We start from the raw sequence: 20,807 nt of genomic DNA, 5'->3' as shown, positions 1-20,807 counted from the left end.
TTTAAATTAATTACTGATAGTAGATCAGTTTCTAATACTATGTCTTTTAGATAACATAATAAAAATGCCTTATAATCAGCTGATAGCGAGCCTGTTCAGAAGACACCTCAAACCACAAGCTTTAACCGTGGTAAATAAGGCTTTTTGCCTTATTCACCATAGTTAAAGCTGTGGTTTAAGGTGTCTTCTGAACAGGCCAATAAGCTGTAATTTCCTCAATTTCCCGAATAAAGATTCTCCAAAAATGATTAATAAGTGGACATCAGGAAAATGTGTGTGGGGGGGAAATCTGTTGGTGATGCAGAGCATTGCCTGCAGATGTCAAGTCCTGAATTACAGATTTCATAAATCATATGAGGAAGTGTAAAGTATTGCTAATATTCGAAGAAAAGCAGCAGTTAATCCAACACCAACTGGATTTTCCGGTCAATGGAATGTTCTTTTTTTTAAAGCAAACAAAGACTTCCCACAATTGAACAAAAACTTTGCACAAACTCCAGTTTTACAGTAGCTGCTTCCAGAGTACATTCAGGACCCAATCCCTTTTCTAAGACAGCATGTGCCACCTGCTGGCCCTATGATGCACAGGTAAGTCACAGAAGCCACCATTTTAGAAAAGCCATGATCTTCTGGGTGAGAGAAAATGGGAGGGGGTACTTCTTTCTAAGACGGCACTAGATAGCGTAGGAGTTTATTGATATTTTAATAATGTATTAATGAAGGGATGATATCAGAAAGGTTGTTCATGAGACAGGAGAGCTAAAGTTTCGCATGGAAAGCATAAGTTTGTGGGGGTGGCAGTGAGAGGAATGGGATTGGAGTACTTGGGGATAAAAACAAAATAGGGTATGTTTGGAGAAACTGTGGTAGAGTACTTGCTCATGAAAAGCAGAAAAGTGATTAGCAGGGAATGGAATGGACACATTAGCTACAGGGAGGTAAGACCCATCCATGTTTTTATCTTTCCATCTTAGCTCTCATCTTAGCAGCTAATTTTCCCTGGGAGTTGGGAGGGGGAGGAGCAGGGGAAATTAGCCACCGAAAGAAGGAGAAATAATAGATGGAGAAAGGTGGCCATGGACTTCTTCACCCTGTGTGTGATTTCTATCCCTTCCAGCTTTTTCTCTTACTTGTGGGCTTCCCACAGGCAGCTGGCTGGTCACTGTGAGAACAGAATGCTGAAGTAGATAGGATTTTGGTCTTATTCACTATGGTTCTTCTCATGTTCTCTTTTGATTAGTGGTAGAACCTTCAGAGTTCTGAAGACACAGGGTCCTCATGTGGTGGAACTGCTCTCACCAGGCAAGTGGGATGTGTCAAGCTCATGATCCCCTGTCAGGCATTGAAAATGAATGAGTGTCGAGGGTAGCAGGGTTGCACATATAAGCCCATTCCCTGGGAGGTAGCTTCAGACCTGCATGGATTTAGTGCGAATTTCCAGTTCCCACTGTAAGGGTGTTAGAGGTGGGGCTAATGTGTGCAACATTGCTCCAACCTGTCACATGTTAATTTTAAACATGTGAAAGAGGATTTAAAAACTACTTTTTAAGACAAGGAAGCTGCATCAAAACTCTTTCATCCCTGGACACACACGAAACACATATAAACCTGTACTGAGATCTGTGGATTACCCTTCCCCAAGCTAGTGTCCTCCAGATGTTTTGGACTTTGACTCTCATAAGCCTCCACCAGCATGGCCAATGGTCAAGGATTATGGGAACTATAGTCTACACCATCTGGAAGGCACTAGGTTGCTTACCCATGTCTAGATAATCCATAGTGTGATTTCTTCTTATGATAAAGCACTAACATTGTTTAGGAGACAAAGTGTTTTTTTTTTGTGTGTGACTCAAATCCCTATACAGTCAAAATGCTTACTAGGGGACTGTGACTAAGAATTATTCCTTAGACTACCTCACAGGGTTGTTGTAAGGATAAAAAGGAATGCATGCAATCCCGAACTTCTTAGAAAAGGAAGAAATAAACATAAATGAAATAGTAACAGTAACAACTACCACCACAACAATAATTATGATTTGCCATGGAGGTGCCACAAAAAATGCCCTTCCCATGTCAAGTTATGCCCACCTTAGCTGTAATGTTACATACCACACTGATTACTGCCAATATGCTTCCTATCAGAATTCAAGGTAATGACGTTTAAAGCCCTAAATGGCTTGGGACCTCGATACTTGAGGGAGTGCCTCTCCCTATATATGCCTGCCCGAGATTTGAGGTCCACTGGAGGAGCCCTCCTCCACATCCCACCAGCATGAGACATACGCTATGGTGGGACATGGGAGAGGGCTTCTCTGCTGTGGCACCTCGGCTGTGGAATGCCCTCCCCTTGGAGGCCCGACTGGCGCTGGCACTGGCTTCATTTTGGTGCCAAATTAAGACATGGCTTTTCAACAAAGCCTTTGATGGCTAAATTCCCCAAGCCTGTACACAGTTTTAATTGCTTTAATTGGTTTTACTGTTCTTAAATTCTGTACTGGTTTTAGCTTATTAATGGTTTAATTTATTTTTAGCTGTGTATATTTATTGCTTTACATTGGCTGTATGATTTTATCTGCACGCTGCCCTGAGATCCTTGTGATATAGAGCAGGATACAAATGTCTTAATAAAATAAATAAATAAATGACATTATGATTCTCTACAAACCCCATTCATGGCTGCAAGGAATGTTCCTGTCAATAGCAAAGCAAAACAGCACAGATACCCCAACCAACAAATACCCTACAGAGAACCCTCAATCAGTTTTCACTGGTGAGATGCTTGATTTTTGTTCAAATTTGGTCTTACCTTCATTCCTTCAAATCTTGATAAAGCTCGTAGAGGTCTCAAAGCTCTCAGTGTCCGAAGTGACTTAATAGGACCAAGTTCAGAATAGTTCAAGGCGTTAGCGATTAAACTCACTATGGAAACCTACTCAGAAGCAAGAATGATTATGTTTACAGAATTATTGAAAAAATAACTCATAAAACATACTTTAAAAAGAAATATTATATTTTTAAAAAGTACATAGATATCAACTGCCAGTTAGATTGCAAACACTATCCACGGGGGAAGTTGTATCAGGCCAATCCAACTGAGGTGAATGTTCGTTCATTCTTTCTTACATTTATATCCTGCCTACCTTACATGCAGAAACTCAAGGCAGCATATATGGGGTTTCCAAGGGGTTCTTCCATCAAGGCACTAACAAGACCAAAGCCTGCTTAGTTTCAGAGCCTGAATCAACTGCATTCAAGCTATAATCTATTCGGGCCTGCTAGCCACGCTGGCTGGGGAGTTATGGGGGTTGTAGTCCAACTAATCTGGAGGGCACCTGGTTTTTGCACCATCACAGGAGACGTTCTCAGTGAATAGAGACCCCCAAATCCTAACCAACCTAATGTTTCTCAACAACTTGACCTAACTACCTACTTTCTAACGGACTTAAACAATTCATTAAAAAAGGCGGAATGACCTCTTCCACTCACCATAAGATGAAAAGCTTCAGCATCCTGTATACCCAGTGATCAATGCCATGCACCATACACCAATGCCAGCCATACACCACACATACCCAAGGAACGATGCCACACAAGACTTTCCCAATCTGGTGTCCTCTGAAATGTGCTGGACTGCAACCTCCATCAATGGGAGTTGTAATCCAACACATACAGAGGGTCCCACGTTGGGGAAACCTGTCTGTAGTGGATTTGATACTGGAAGAACTGGTGAGGAGTTTAGTGAACTCACACAGCTGTGTCCTGTATAGCATAAGGAATGCATAGAGACTTGTGTAGTCTAAAACAGTCAGTATATTTCAGCAGGCTTTTGCTAACAAAGGTAGGCCCCTTGATAGGCAACTCTACAGTGGGCCTCTCACATATATTTAATTGGTACCAAGCAAGTGCAGCTCCATGTCAAGGACTGTATATATGCTTGCTTACCTCACCATTCTAAGATAGTGGCTCAGTTCAGACAACACATTAGTCAACGCAGTGTGAAAACTCCACTCATTAGTTGAGTTTTTAGGGGGTACTCTCCACACAACATGTTCTAACTCCACCGTTGTGTGACTGTGGGCTACCATGGAGTTGAGTAAAATCCATTGTGATGTTTGCTTGACACCCTCTCTCCTCCCCCAGTCCTCCCGATGGTATCCCATCAGCCACTGCTGCGAAAAAACAGTTCTGGCGGCTCTCCTAGAGTGGCACTCCCTCCTTTCACTGCTCTTGCCAGTGAACTCTGTAGCTATTGGGAAAAGTCAACTTGATGCAACAGGAAACTCCATTGAGCCCTCCACACAACACAACGGTTGTGCAGAAACTCTCCTCTGCATAGCATGGATATTCTGCATGGAGTGTTTTCCCCAAAATATTTCACCATTGCATAGAGTTTTCTCGCCAGACAACACATTTCTCAATGGTAGTGTTAGGACTCCACTATGGAGTTCTAAAACCACCGTTGAGAAACATGTTGTCTGAACTGAGCCAGTGAGTAATGCTTTATCTCACCAAGGAGCTGGGAGGCTCTTCCTTTCAAGCAGGAATGTTGGGCCCTCCCTCTTGCAGGAAAGGCAATTAATTTCCAAGGCCTAATCTACACCAAGCAGAATATCACACTATAAAAGCGGTATGAAAGAGGTATATAAAAGGCAGAAGCCACACCAAGCAGGATATAGAGGTACGAAAGTGTCAATGGGCCCCAACAGTTGTCAGTGTACTTCAATATCGCTATAAAGCAATAGTGTGGCTCCTGCCTCTTATAGACCGCTTTCATACCACTTTCAAAGTGCCATATCCTGCTTGGTGTAGATGAGGCCCAAGACTCATATTCTTCAAGAACTTTGGAGAATATGAGAGAGATGGTTATATAAGCTGGAGGACAAAAAGAACCAATTTGGTCTTGCTCCAAAGAGGAATTGCACAAACCTATTTGGTCTCACTACAAGGGGAAATTGCATGCTGCAAGCCTGGAAAACTTTTGCTGGTCCTGAGGGGAGCACCTCGTATATCTTAGGGCCCAGAATACTTATCAGCTGTGGCAAAAGTGCCTTTCTTTGTTACCTGAAGGGATATGAACTTCCTTTGTATAGGCTTTCTGCCTCCTTATATTATCTTGTATAATCAATAAACTGTTAAACTGATCCATTTGTGATTTGTCTCACTTTAGCATCCATGAATTTGATTTAATTGGGACCAAAGTCAATCAGGAACCCAACATATCAATAAATAAATACACTGTCATACACCTATCCGCAGCCAGGCATGTTGGAGACCAGGTTCTGGACTGAACAGTAGCTAAATATAGTGCACTAGTGCAGCATTAAGCAAATATGAGTTATAGAAAGGAAAGGTTGCTACTCATCAAGACACAGAGCCCAACACTCTGTCTCCCACATCTATGCAACCATGAGTGCACAAGAGCACAAGCGAAGATAAATTGGTAACGGTGAGGAACACTGGAAAAAGAGGACTTAGACAAGTGGGAGAGGAGAGAGCAGAATGCTGCAGTGCAGTTGATAAGGAGTCTGAATAAGTAAAACACACACACCCATACACATCCACTGAAGAAAAAGCAAGGAACCTATATAACAGATATGCGCCAAATGAACTAAAGGTACTATGATTTAGACCAAAGGATGCAAACATCTATCAGAAACCTCAAATCTGCAACTGCAGGAGGGAGTGTAAGAATGTATTTTGCTCAGTTTAATAAAGATACTGTCTATGAGGTACAAGCAAAGTGTCCCAGAGTTCTCATGCAGGCCCCTTATCAACTGGGCTACAGCATCGGGACTGAAGGGCTCCTATTCTTTCTGCCTCCTTCTAAATGGGCAAAGGGATGGATGCGTTAAAGAACAACCCCCCTGCATTCACAACATTGCTGCATGTTGACTGGTGCTGTGGCTGAGCGGCTGCTGCAGAATTCTCTGCAGGTGCCATTATGACTTGCACCTGTGAATTTGCTCTGGGCTCTGTGGGGAGTGGTCAGTATTGTTGTATTTCTTAACCATGTAACCTTCTTCATAGTGTAGTTCATCTGCTGCTGAATACCTATGAGATATTGATTGTGCAATCCAAATTGTAGGGGTGGCTATTTTGCTGGAGCCACACAATCCAGCTGTCTGACTATTAGAAATCACATAAATGCAACTTGTCTCTCAAGGCTGTGTTTCTATGTGGAGCTTCTTCCATTTAATATATTGGACAACACCCATAAACATAAGATTCCTCTAAGTAGAACCTTTAAAATGTCAGGAATAAATGAATTTATTGTGCATCATTGCTCTGTGGAATATTTATATTTATTTATTAATTAATTAATTAATTAATTAATTAAATTTATATACCACCCCATAGCTAAAGCTCTCTGGGCAGTTTAGAAAAGTTAAAAACCGTGAACATTAAAAATAGGATGTGATACTTGTCCAGTTAATGCATAATTGGTCAATTAATACATGGAAATAGTCTCACTAAGAAGTCAATGTATAAAGGTGGTTAAGAAAACTCAGTACTTACATCAACAATCATGAAATCCAGCCAACACCAGGCATTGGTGAAATAAGTCTGAAAGCCATAAGCCACCCACTTCAGAAGCATCTCCAGAATGAAGATGTACGTGAAGATCTTATCAGCATATTCAAGGATGGTCTTAATAGTTTTGTGCTGCTCAATATATATGTCTTCAAAAGCCTGTGAAGGAAAATGCTACAATGAATAAATCCATATTAACTGAAGGGGGCGGAGAGACAGAGTGTTATTTATTTTGCTATGGCTGACATTTTAAAGGCAATGCTTTCAATTAATGTGAACGACATTTGAGTGTCTGTAATTTGCTATTCCAAGTGAATACTTTCTTTTCATTTTATTTTATGCAGCAACTACATGCTATCTATTATGTTGTCCTTGTCATCACATTAACTTCAATAAATCCATCTTTATCTACAGTCAACAGACCATTAGTACACCATATTAAAATACACACATATTAATACATATTAATAAATAGAAAGATACAAAAACATTAAAGAACTGGACCATAAATTTGTCTCCACAAGGAGAATGATCAACCAATCATGAGTGTCCTAGTGAGGATAAACAGGTTCAGGAATTTGGCAACTTGTTCGGTAATTAACTTGTTGGTACCCTGGAGTAAAATAATCATAAGGAACTCAAAAGAGCAGCCAGAGGGAAATTGTGTGATGGGATATATTAGGTCTTTACTGGCCTCTTGATAGTAGCTATAATGAAATAGAACGTGCACATGGACACCACTTCAACTTTGTTACAGGGGCAGCAACTGTTATTTGCTGGAATTTTATTAAATCTGCATATAACATTAACTTAAGCGAAATATGGTTTACGAGTTATAAGACAGGCAGGGGCTCGAGACAGAAGATCATTTTTAAGGAAGGTGAAAGTGGTGTGATAGAGACAATCCATTGGTGTTGTTTTGATCCTAGAGTTGCTTCTCATCAACTAGTTTTTACTAATGTTCTAAGAACCTGAAGCATGATAAGAACTTCAAAAAGTTGTTCAGCTCCAGATGGGAGTGGGGGCAGGCTCACAGGGAGCGCTCGCAAACCCTTAATTACTCCCCAGTCTGCAGAAGAGGTCACTCAGCGGGTGGGGTAGGGAGTAGAGAGTATACAGCTCTGAATGGTACCCTCTGTTGGTGAGGACTCTGAGAGCCATGGACTTTGACCAGTGAGAGCCAAGTTCAAATCTCTGCTCAGACATAGAGGTCACTTAGTGACCTTGAGCCAGTTGCTCTGTCTCTCAGCCTAACCTACTGAACAGAGCTGTGAGGATGAAATAGAGGGAAACACTATGTATGCCACCCACTTCCTGAACCTTATGGGAATGGTGGGATACAAACATGCCAGAAATACCATAAAGCTTAAGAGGGTTACGATTCTGGAAATCATGTTCACCCTCATTATGCAAATAGATATATATGAAATGGAACAAAACCCTAGAGACACAAAACCATCTAAGCTAAGTCATGATTAACACTACAGTCAGTATTCCACAGCAAAGGACTCCAGCTACCACTTTACTACCTCTGAGCTAAACAGCGTGAAGGTGTGATCAGCAGAACTTATAAAAAATGCTGGCAAGAGCCATGTATTTTAAATGTCAATAAGACTTCATCACATACTCATAGTGCTGCAAGGAAAGAGAACAACATCTCAAAACAGACTCCTCCCTCTCTCTGTAGGAGAAGTTCTCAACAAATACAATGTAGCATAAAAACAATCACAACTATTAAACACAATGAAAATAGAATTTTAAACTGAGACCCGGGCTAAAAAATTAAGTTATTTAAAGGCCTGGTTGAATTAAAAAGTCTTCACCTGGTACTGAGAAGACCACAGAGAAAGCAGTAGGTGGGCCACCCTGGGGAAACTGTTCCTTAGCTAGGGTGCCCTCTCTAGTGGTGACCCACCTGACCACATTTGTATAAAATGTGACCAGTCCCCCCTCCAATTAGTTCCCTATGTTCCATTCCATGAAGAACAGACTAGGGATGTGCTACTAGTGAAGCTGTGTGGGTTTTCAGCTGATAGGAGATATATTCCACTTACCAAAGCACCACTGCTGAGAAGAATCATGAAGACAATGAAGGTTTCAAACCAGCTGTGTTCCACTATCCTGTAGCAGGTTTTACGAAGGTTCCACCAGTATTTGCCCTTGCCAGATTCTATGCTGACTTGGCAGCATTTGAATTTCCGTACACAGCCTAGAAATCAGAGTATTTGATGCTTTTTAGTTTTTAAGAATTCTAAAGACTTAAATTAACTAAAAAAAACCCCAACATCTTTGGACAGACTCTTGACTGAGTTTGATCCAGAGATGCCATTCTGCAAACGGAGGAAGACTCCTGTGACTAGAAGGGCCTTTCCATTTACCCAGCAGAAAGGGCGTAGCTCAGTGTGATAGAGTCTCTGGTTTGTATGCATTGGGTCCCTGGTTCAACCCCAGCATCTCCAGTTAGGGTGAAGAAAGACTCCTGCCTGAAACCTGGAGAGCCACCGCCAGTCAATCTTGACCATACTGGACTAGATGGACTAATGGTCAGACGCAGTATCAGAGAGCTTCCTATGATCCTAACAGAAGGTGATTTTCAGAAATTCCCACTTCTCATTGCAGCCTCGTATGCCACTTTCCACACCATTCTGAGGAATGCCCTAGCCTTCCAGGGCAGATTTTCAGTAAGCACAAACAGCTGCAGAGGGAAGTGGGAATTGGCAAAAATGGCCTCCCCTCAAAACCCACGACAGTTGGGAGTAGGAGGACATGAGGTCCTTCTTCGAATGAGAGGTCAAGGAACTGATTCCTGATTCCTAAAGGAGCAGCGTCCTACTAATACACTGCCATCAAAAATGTTTCACCACAACTGTTCATTTCAAAGAACAGGAGGCGGAGGAGGAACTAAAAGATAATAATAGTTCAACCAGGCTGCTGCCATATTAAAGGCACTCTGAAAGTCTGGGAAATTATATATATATAAAGTTTTAATTTCTTTTTAATCCTAATACTCATAAAGTACCTTGTCAATTTGACTTAATTTTTTTTTTTACAGACTCTGGGTATTTCTAAACTACACATTTAAATAGATTTATACTAGTTAACTATTACGGCTTCCTCAGAGAAACCTGGGAATTATAATTTGCTGAAGATGCTAAGAACTTTCTATTTGATACCCCCAAAATCCTTCAGAGAACTACAATGCCCAGGACTTGGAAATGTTATTAAATCAGTTGAAGTCTGTGGTGCAGATACAGTATGTCCTAAGTAAAAGGATAAGTAAAGGAATACTAAGTGGGATTTAAAGCTGAATCAATAAACAACTACAAAAACCAGACTGTCATGAAGGCAAACGTATTTGACCACAAATACGTCCTATATTTGTTTGCTAACTTGACTCACACAAAGATTTTTTTTTAAATAGTTCCATCACTCTAAGTAGCAAACCGCATCCCCCAAAGCCAACACATTCCAGATGGGTAGATCATCTGTCACAGGAAAAAAAAGTTCTATAGCACTAAAAAGATTAGCAAAGCCCACTTTGGACCGGAGCCCATTTTATCAGAAGCATGAAGTGTTGTCCTTAGCTGGCAGAATAAACACACAGAGGAAAGAACAGAAGAAGAGAGGGGAGGGGATGCTATTACAAAATGAGGGCAGAAGGCCCAGCAATTCCCAAAGGCATGCCTGGACCAAATGCATTTTTGTTATACATCCAACCACCACTGTTCACTTGGTTCCCCTTGATACCTTCAGTAAAACAAGCCTTTGGTTGGGATGGGTCTTCAACTGCTGCGTCAGCTTCTTCTTCTCCCAGGGAAGCAATATTAATTGTGCTACCTTCAGTGCTGCTGAAAAGACTTAGTTTCTGTAAATAAAACCACAAATGCATTTTAAATCTCAATCTCTCTCTGAATTGAAACTGATGTTGACTGAGCATACAAATGTGGTATTTACAGCATATTCACATATCTAAAAACAGATTTTCAGGAAAGAAAGTGTTTAGGAATATCTCCACATGACATGTCCATATATATTCCTGACTTATACAACCCAGGTCTTTGCATTGTTACTTACCAAATGAAATTTCAAATGTTTTTTGGGGGGGCGGGGGCGAGGGGTAAAGATGGCAAGAAACACACTTCAAAAACTTGGTTGGTGTCAATTTGAACAAGGATATTTAAAGGCAAACAAACCCTGTTCCTCTGCTGCTCTTTCTGTTCTTCAGTGTTTTTAAAGAAAAATTCTGTCCTAGTCAATGGTTCTGAATTAACAACTGATTGGCAACACTGAACAACTAAATCTAGAATATTCTTCATAATACTAAGTTCAAGTTTATATCACAGAGTAGATCACAAGAAAGGCAGATTCCTCCACCCATTGAAATCAATGGCAATACTCCAATTATTCTGGAATGATGACCAATGATCCCTCCCCCCCACCACATCGTCTACACATATATGGAGTTTTATCCAGTGTGGCTCTGTGCAAGTGGGGAGCTCTTCTGCTTGCTCAAGGCAAGGTGGCATCCCCTGAAAAACTGCTCCTGAGAGTTGGGAGATCCTTGAGAAAAATGCACACAGAAGCGCTTTCCAGCAGTGCAAAGCTATCGTTGTCTACAACCCATTGTATACATTGTATGTCAGTTCACCATTTTTGATCATAAGAAAATACTGAAGAAAAATATTTATTACTGAGCCAATGCCACAGTCCATAAATCACACCATTTCATCCCAACCCAACCTAGCGCAGCAAACATAACTTAAAGCCAGTTGAAAGGAACATTTTAATATCATTCCCATAGCCTTTATGTCACATTTTCTCTTGCCAGTGCATAAATGTGTAGATTTCTGCACATTTTGAAACTATTTGTTACTCTGGTACAAATACCGATCCTTGTCAATATTCAAAGAGTTACGAATTCTAATTCCAGAGGGAACTAGAAGATGAGATTGTGACTGACTGCAATTGATTTAGCATCCCTCAATCTTGACAACCAAGGCCACATGTGCAACATAATTTAAGGCACTGTCCTGGATAGGATCGAACTAAATGGCATGAACCACGTGAACAGTAGGCAGGTATGAGTACCAAAATAAACCAAAGTAGTTTGGATAATGTCATTCTACAACCTGTTATAATGTTATTACCATATAAAGTATATAACATCAGAAATGAGTGCGCTAATATACAGCCAGATGAATGTCAGGAATGATGAAAGCACATGTTGAAATAAATATAGGTTGATCCCAATTGCTATTATTGTATTGCAGCTTGCCATGTTCAGGCATTATTACAAATTTTGGCCAGTCATGTTATGGAAGGGGAACGTGGAAAATGACTGCCCTACCTAATCTCTCTCACCCCTGCTTAAAGGCCAAAACAGACTTTACTTTAAAGACCCCAATGGGCCAAATCTGGATCCGGATGGGTAGGTAGCAGGCCTGCAATAAAAAATTGATCCATAAAGCAAATTGATGACTGTTTTGCAATAGAAATGGCAGGTGTGTGTGTGTGTTTGTGGTGAATCCAGATTGGATCCATAGCAGGAGAGAGGGTTAAAACCTACTTCAAAGTAAAAATGAAAAATAGACAAAGCTGCTAGCCCTGCTTTGGCCCTAACAGGTCCTTCCCTTTAAAGTTGAAAGGGAACTGACACTTTAATTTTAGAAAAGAGCTAGCACCATCTCTCTCTCTCTCTCTCTCTCTTCATGGCATTAGAGTCTCAGTGATCTATTTCACATGTCACAACAACGTACAGTGGCTTGTTTGCCTTGTTTGTTTCAGCGGTCTGCTTGCACTCATCCAGCCAGCCATGTAGAGAGCTGGCAGGACCAAGAAGCGCTCCCTCGCTCCCACCTGCCCACCTCTCCCACCTTGTGCCACAGCTGCAGGGCTTCTGGGAAATGTTGGCTGAACTATGCAAGAAGCCCGGAACTACAGCCAGAGGCTCGGAACTATTGTGAGAGGTCCTGGCCCTTGCGCAATACTTCAGAAAACCTCTCCCATGTGCCCTGCTGGACAGGAGTGATGGCTATGCATGCGTGTGCACACGCCAGAGAGATCGGGTGGACAAGCATGGAAGTTGGGTGGACAGGAGATGAGCTAGTGGATGGGAGCGGCTAGCTAGGTTAGCTAGCAGGCCACCAAGCAGGTTGGGTGGGAAGGTAGGCAACTCGTTTCTACTCAACAAGCTTCAGGAGTAGGTCTCCTGCAACTGTATTTTGTTGAAAGAGCAAACTGGGTTTAGGAATTCTTAGTCCACCACTGATAACTGTTTCACTTTGCCCCCACCTTATTGGAAAAACTGTTAAGGCTTTTTGCAGTATTTTTTTTATCTATCACCAGCTTTTGACTCAATACACAGAAACTGTCTGCTGGCCAAATTGCATGCCTTTGATATAGACCCTAGGCAATTGATGCTTCTTCAAAGTTTGCATGGAATAGCAGTTGGCTGAGGGCAACACGTAAGTAATACACATGACTATCAAAAGGTAATGGGGCCCTATAAGTCTAGGGTTGAAAATTCTACTGCTTTAAGCCACCTTGTGAGGGTTTCTGCCCTGGAAGGCAGCAAAGAAATGTTTTAAATAAATAAAATAAACTGAAAATTACCTAGCTGCACCACTGGGCAAACATGGTAATTGTAAGTAACTATGGCTGCACTCCTATTTCCCACCGATTAAGTCCTATTGAACACACTGGGACTGACTTTCAAGTAAACATGCATATGATTGCATTGTAAATTACGTCTGCATTAAGACCCAAATGTGACTTTATGATTAGGCACAACATTACTCTCAGCACAACATTCCAGCGGGTTGTGTCCAATGGTCCTCTTCCTCCAGAGAAAGGAAACCATTAGATACAATTCAGTGATTTATTAACATGACAACTAGCTCTTCTTAAACTTAAGCACACACTCTTGTAAATTTATAATCCAAGACAAAGTGTATTCATAGACCATGCAGTTTATGTATCAAAATGCTATGTAAAAACCATCCAACATGGAGAATGTTGCAGATTGCCCTGATCGTGCTGTAATATGAGTCACGTGGCTCAAATTACAGATCAGCTCATGTGTGTTTCCACTGGTACTGCAATGGATGAAGGTGGCATATTACTGTAGCTGATTAGCATGCATGCCAGTCAATCCTTATTCAACAGTGATCAAGTATGTATGATTGGCTGAGGTAACCTGTTCAAATTAGCTGAAACACGTTGATCTGCCTGGTTAAAACCCACTAGAGCTGCATTCTTGGCTGATCCAGCTTGATTTTAATCCTGTGAGAAGTAAGAATGGTAGGAAACGATGGTGAAGACACAAATATTTCTATGTTTCCAGTTCTGGAAATAACATGAACATGGCTGCAAAAGGTATTTTCTAACAGGCTAAGCTTGAAAAATAGAATAACATAGTAATTGAGTAAAGGTTTGCCCAGTATTGGGCAAAAGGCGGGATACAAATAAATTAATAATAATAATAACAACAACAACAACTTAATAAGAACATGGTGATCATTAGTAAAAAGAAATAAGAGGTGGTTGGGTCAGTTAAAAAAATATTCTGCATATCAATACCATGCTTCTCTGTTTCCAAGGGCAAACAAATATCAGCAATAACAACCTAATTTTCTGAGCTATTTCTATTTTATAGGCCAACAAGCAATCTAGCAGATTATCAGTTAGTTCAATAGCCACTAGCTTCTGCACATAAAAAAGTCTGAGGGCTCATCTACACCAAACAGGATATTCCACTTTGAAAGCGGTATATAAGAGGCAGGAGCCACACTACTGCTTTATAGCGCTATTAAAGTGCAGTGACAACTGTTGGGGCCCATTGACACATACCATATACCGCTTTCATAGTGTTATATCCTGCTTGGTGTCGATGTGTCAATGGGCCCCAACAGTTGTCTGTGCACTTCAGTACCACTATAAAGCAGTAGTGTGGCTCCTACCTTTTATATACCACTTTCATAGTGGAATATTCTGCTTGGTGTAGATGAGCCCTGATAGCAAGTGATAGAGGGGGGAAAAGTTACTGAGTAGACCATGTCCCAGTTTGCACATAATGATAATTTATCATTTCATGTTATAAGGACAAACAGTAGTGAGCCTTGGGTTATGCCGCTTCATTTTAGGGAGATATGAGAAACTTGTTTCAGTTCATTTTTAACCAGAATCAACCCAGTTCACACCTTCTAGTACTGAATGCTGACCTGAATACAATTTGCGGTCGAAGCCCATCCATTTCCAAGCTTGCATTGTGATTTTCAGTACAACAACAACAAAAGGGGGCGGTTTAAAAATGCATACTATTGAAAAAATGTGCACAAGCACACTTTAATTGGGAGAGAAATGTGCGCATTTTAAAAATGTGCACAACTGATATACACATTTGGAAAAAGTATGCATGAAATATTCACATATTTTCATGCAAAAACCTCGAATTGGAATGAGCTTTGATGTGGAATTCAGTGGCTGCAAGGAGGAGATCAGAAGCTGCCACTTCTGTTTTTGATCAACCCATTTAGTGTTACGTCCTAAAATGTGGTTAAACTTAACCATGCCTTGTCAAAACTACCGTTTGAAGTTTGTTCCCCCCCCCCCCACAAACCATAGTTAAGACTAACTTCAGTTTGGCTTTGGCTGTCACAACAAGCTGTGGTTAATCAAAAGTAGAAGCAAAAGCTCCTGAATTCTTCCTCACAGCCACACTGGAGGGGAAGGGCCAGGCCAGGCCACCGAGGCTGGCTGGGGCTCATCATATTACCTGTGAATGCAGGCAATCCTCAGATAGATGGAGAAATAATGAGGCTGGAGAGGTCAAAGGATTTTTCATATCCAGCCCTCTCTCCTGCCCTTCCCGACTCCTGGAACATCCCTTTTTTAGCTCCTAAGAGATCCTCCAAGGCTTCTTTTGTAACCTCTGAAAGCAGATGCCATGGCTCTTTGCCCAGTGGTTGCAAGGGGGCATGGGGAGGGACTAGATCATCTGCAGCCTCTACAGCTTTGGTAAGGGGAATCTGAGAAATCCTATAATCCCTGGGTTGCGCTCCGGGGACCATAGGATTGTTTTGTTAACTGTGGACTTACAGCTTGTGGCCCCCAATATATTACCCCAAGGGAAAGCAGCCCTTGACAGGAAAGGGGAAAAAAGGTTCTCCACCTCTATGGTACAGCCTTGGAGGACTGGATATGATCTGTAGATTTTGCATTGCCTGCTCCTGTGTGATGTAAATAGACAGATTTACCTTATTTAATTGCACACAGGCCCAAGCTACGGTGAACAACAGTAGCCTATCCATTTGCGTCATTACACAACTTCAGGGTTTTTGAAGGATAAGGCAGGCCTCCTTATGGAGGGGCACAGACACTTGTAAGCATAGTTATGAGCTGTGCCTTGGGGGGTATACATTTACACCATTATCTGTGCCTGCACATTGGGAGTAAAAAGTGACGCCAAAGGAGTATAAAGATATATGCAACTATTTCTGTGACCTCTGTCAGTTCCTCTGTTTAACAATGCAATAGTTTCTTTGATGTTCATGTAAAAATTAAGACAGTAATTTCAGTATTTTTTTTAAAAAAAATCCATACTTACAGGATTTTTAAGTTGAAGGAAAAAATCCCTAAGTAAAGTATTTGCAGCCTCTGAAGCCCCATAGAAATTCATTTTAGATGGTCGTCACAGACCTGAGATATTAGCTCTTTGGGGGCTGCGTAGTCCTCCAGATATTGCTATACTGCAACTTCCATAAGCCCTCCCTACTGGCTATGCTGGCTAGGGCTAATGGGAGTTGCAGTCCAACAAAATCTGGAGGGCTGCATGTTCCCCATCCTTGACGTATTACATACACAAAAATCCTTACTGTAATGTTGAATAATCCTTATTACAATGTAGAAATTTTTACATAAAGAGTTGGAATTTCCATAAAATACATCTCATTTAAAAAGAAAAAAACCCTATGATTTCATTGAAGTCTATTTTGAACTCAATATCCCATGAGCAAGGGTCTTAAAAGGACAGCAGAGTTGAGCTTGCCTGGACAATGCCAGGAGTAGTCGTAGCCTGGCAAAAAGGCCATTTCTAATTTAGGATTGCATGACAAGCTGTGCACTTACCAGTTTCTGCGACTCTAACAGTGACTGCTAGGTAGTTGTCGTTTGGGAGGCTCTTGCCTTCCCCTCTTCCTTAGATAACTTTAAAGACTATCATGAACCAATATAGATTGTTTTCTGGCCCAGGATAAGTTGAACTACCCTCTCAACGATGTCATTTTGGACAGCATCATTTATCGCTTCAGAACGCCCACTACAAAAAGGCTTCAGAATGATTTCATGGCAACTGGGATGCTGACAAGACTCCCTGATAAAAAATTTTTTGCATGTGTTATGCACTGCCCCCCCCCCACACGCCTGTCAAGAAATGCATATTCATAACCCTCATAGAATTTGTTATCGTTTGGATCCAACAATGCGCAGAAGCATGGAGGCAACTGTTTCCTGTGTTTACAGGAGGAAAAGGTACTTATGTTGCCACTTTCAATACTCACAGTCATATCAGCTTGTAGAAAAAGTAGCAGGAGATTAAGCTTATGCTTAAAAATATTAATGCCTATAACTCTTAACAGCACAGCTAAAGGGATACGTAAATGTGTAAACCACACAAAAACTTCATAGTATAAATGAGTAAATTAATTCATGCCTTACCTCTTTACTTTCTTCAAGCTCGGATATACTGCTAAGTTCCTCTGTATTTATATGTTCAAAATCAGACTCTCCCACGGCTATTGGTACTGTCACAGTGAGATTTGGGTTGTTTATGAATGACATGTGATCACTGCTGTCCACGCAAATTGTGGTGGTTGTTCTGTCTTTGTGATAATCCTGACCTTTGTTGATTTCTGCCACGGTATGGTTGGGAACGCACACACCATTCTTGTCATTTTGTTCATCGATTCCAGAGGAGCCCTTACACTTTTGCAGAAGGGTAATTTGAACAAATTCACGAATTTTTCTTTTCACATAATCTAGTCCTCTCTGAATCCTTGCTATAGCAATCTGTAGATTGTTTGCTTCGGTTTCCTGTTCTGGAGCAGCAAGACTGTCTGAACTAAAAGAGCTCAATAATAAGGCCAGAAAGAGGTTTAGTACCTAGGGGGGAAATATCTCAGTTAGGCTCTTTAGTTAATTCCTAATTTAGATTTTTTTCCAATGTAGTTTCATCTTAATTCATGGATTCATATTTCAGTTTCTGAATATCCTCCTTAAAAACAAAACATCTTTTGATTATATGTTTCCAGCATTAGTGGATATGAAACCAGTTTCCTTGAATCATTTATGTGCTGTTGTCTAGTTTTGATAATGTTAACAGAACCAAATGATCACTTTTGTGGTTTTTTAAACTAAATGCTAACAATTTGTATCATGGGGAGACTCAAGAGAACTCTCTATTGTGCTGTTTGATGATGATGATGATGATGATAATAATAATAATACACAACCACCAGTGGAACCTTTTTGGTGATAGCATGGGATAGCATAGTTATTTGAGAAAATACTCTAAGCTAGGGCCCTTTCTACACCTAAGGATTATCCCAGGAAAATGGAGGGATCATCCCTGCCTGCTCCCGGGATCCCCTGTGTGTCATTTGGATACGCAGGGATGATCCCGGGACGATTCCGGAGGAAAAGGCAGGTGTAGAAATGGCCTATGAAGAAAAGAAGAGGGAGATATCATGTAAAGGGGATAAAGTAACACAAATAAGTCATGAATAGTAGCACATAATTGGAACTGAGGCCTGTTGGGATCCAAATTATACATGACGTTAGTCATGTAGCTCTACCTTTTTATACAAGGTTTGGTGGTTGGTTGGTTGGTTTTGTTGGTTTTTACAAATAGCTTGTATCAGTCCCTGATCTAGACTGTCCTAGCTCTGCTTGCAAATTGCATCAGGGGGAAAAAGTCCCACTAAAATGAAGGCAACTTTTTTGCAATGGAAACTGTGGGTGTGGGGGACTAATCCAGATTCTGTCAAAAATGGGGGGCAAAGGTTAAAGTCCACCTACTTCCCATGCTACAGTCCAGATCCATATGGCCATCAGTTGAGGCAGACGGGAAGAGCCACACACAGAAAATGTGCTTCTGGGCATGGAAACATTGTTGGATCAGGGCACATGCAGTGAAGCTGCAACACTATATGAATCGATCTGTCAGCACAAGATCAAATCTGATACTTCGGAGGATTTTTAAGATGACAGTTGATTAGCACATGTCAAAAGCTAGTTTAGGACTAGGGAAGGGATGGGGAACTTGTGCTCCCCCAGATGTTGTTGGGACTGCAACTCCCCTCATACTTCACTGCTGGCTATGGGCGATGGGAGCTGCAGTCCAACAACAGCTGGAGAGCCACAAGTTGCCTGGGGTAGGGAATCTTGTCACTGCAGGCAGTTGAGTAAGCTAATCCTTGAAATCTCCTACTGCTCTATTAATCTATGAAAGAAATCTAAAAAAATCTGCACTTATACATGCTAGCTGCCTTGGGTGCTATTTTTATAGTAGAATTATGGGGTAGAAACCTTCTTAACAAACTTACATACATACTGGATTGCTCCCATTTACCATAATAGCTTTAGGATATTAGATAATGGTTTGAAAACAAGCCCTTCAGTGTTGTGTGAGACAATGGCTGAAAAGACAATGGTTGACTACATACCACCAGGTTTCCGATCACCATGACCAGCATGAATACAACAAGGCACAAGCCTTGACCTGCAACCTCCATGCAGTCCCACATGGTCTCTATCCATTCTCCGCAAAGTACTCGGAACACGATCAAGAAGGAGTGGAAAAAGTCATTCATGTGCCAGCGTGGAAGTTCACATTCGCTATTGATCTTGCAGACGCATTCCAGGTAGCTTTTGCCAAACAGCTGCATCCCAACCACGGCAAAAATAAAGACAATGATGGCAAGCACCAAGGTCAAGTTTCCCAAAGCCCCGACTGAGTTCCCAATAATCTTTATCAGCATGTTTAGAGTTGGCCACGATTTTGCCAGCTTGAAGACTCGAAGCTGAGAACAACAATGAAGAATTTATAAATATCTGAGAAGCTGATGAACAGATGCAGACGAGGACTGCAATCCAGAGACCCACATGCAAGATAGGATCCCACGGTCAGCGGGAACGGACAAAGAGCCATGAGCCCAGTACCCCAGCATTGCTGGGGAAAGCTCTGGCTTCACTCATACCACTCACTTACCAAACTCTGCGCTGTAGCCACCGCTCTAAACAGTTAAGGAAGCTTTCCGAAATAGCAGCTTCTAGGGGAGGTATAGGTTCATGTCTCACCTCTCTGAGCTAGCTTGGCCTTTCAGTTGACAGAACTGGATGAGTCTAGTAAGGATAGCTTAGAAGCCCTTCTCCCTTCTTTAGCAGCAGAAGCAAATTGAGCAAAAGAGTTCCCAGTGTCATTGGGAAGGACACATCCTGGCAGGATAATATCTTTATTATGTATGTTGTTGTTTATTCGTTCAGTCATTTCCGACTCTTCGTGACTTCGTGGACCAGCCCACGCCAGAGCTTTCTGTCGGCTGTCGCCACCCCCAGCTTCCCCAAGGTCAAGTCTGTCACCTCCAGAATATCATCCATCCATCTTGCCCTTGGTCGGCAAGATGTTATTATGTATACAGTACCATATATGTTTGTTTGCAAGGTATAAGGTATTTGAAAGAAGACTAAACTTGGCAGCTGTATGTCCAGACGTGCATTCATGGTGCTAGCTACAATTCAGTTAAAATTAGGGGTGGTTGGAATCACTGTTTCGCCACAGATTCTAGACCTTTCCCCCCAAAACGGGGTAGCTCAGCAAACCCCCTCATCCTTTTCTCCTTGATCCAGCCAGTAGGTTTTAACTAATGCATTGCTGAATCAGAGACCTGCTTGCATGAGATGCAGAACATGCTTTCTGTTGCAGGAGGAAAGCTCTGCTATGCAGCAAGGGGCAAGTAAAAACATTTCTGTTCACTGTGTTACACCAGGGTCATATGAATGTATAGCAGTGGCCTATCTTTAAGACACTGCTGCACAGCTAGCACAATAAAACATTGCCCCCTAGCAATGAAATGAAATGCAGGCACCATTTAGGGTTCTGCAGTCCATTCCAGAGTTTTGATCTATTCCAGAGTTTTGGAGGAGCAGAATTAAGAACATAAGAAGAACCCTGCTGGATCAGACCAAGGGTCCATCTAGTCCAGCGTTCTGTTTACACAGTG

General features: G+C 41.5%; 1 protein-coding gene across 15 annotated transcripts in view; it reads right to left on the bottom strand.

Annotated features, from left to right (window-relative positions):
• Positions 1-20,807, bottom strand: part of LOC134392269 (sodium channel protein type 2 subunit alpha-like) — a 59,074-nt gene that overhangs the window by 9,926 nt on the left and 28,341 nt on the right. For all 15 annotated transcript variants that reach the window (XM_063116444.1, XM_063116449.1, XM_063116446.1 and 12 more), the window contains 6 exons: positions 19,251-19,607; positions 17,245-17,688; positions 10,279-10,396; positions 8,586-8,740; positions 6,517-6,690; positions 2,807-2,929 (listed from right to left, as the gene is read on the bottom strand). In XM_063116444.1, coding sequence (XP_062972514.1) covers positions 2,807-2,929; positions 6,517-6,690; positions 8,586-8,740; positions 10,279-10,396; positions 17,245-17,688; positions 19,251-19,607 — 1,371 coding nt within the window. The remainder of the gene's footprint in view (positions 1-2,806; positions 2,930-6,516; positions 6,691-8,585; positions 8,741-10,278; positions 10,397-17,244; positions 17,689-19,250; positions 19,608-20,807) is intronic.

This window comes from Elgaria multicarinata, chromosome 2 (assembly GCF_023053635.1).
Source record: "Elgaria multicarinata webbii isolate HBS135686 ecotype San Diego chromosome 2, rElgMul1.1.pri, whole genome shotgun sequence".
Lineage (NCBI taxonomy): Eukaryota > Metazoa > Chordata > Lepidosauria > Squamata > Anguidae > Elgaria > Elgaria multicarinata.
This window is presented reverse-complemented; position numbering and strand designations above follow the sequence as displayed.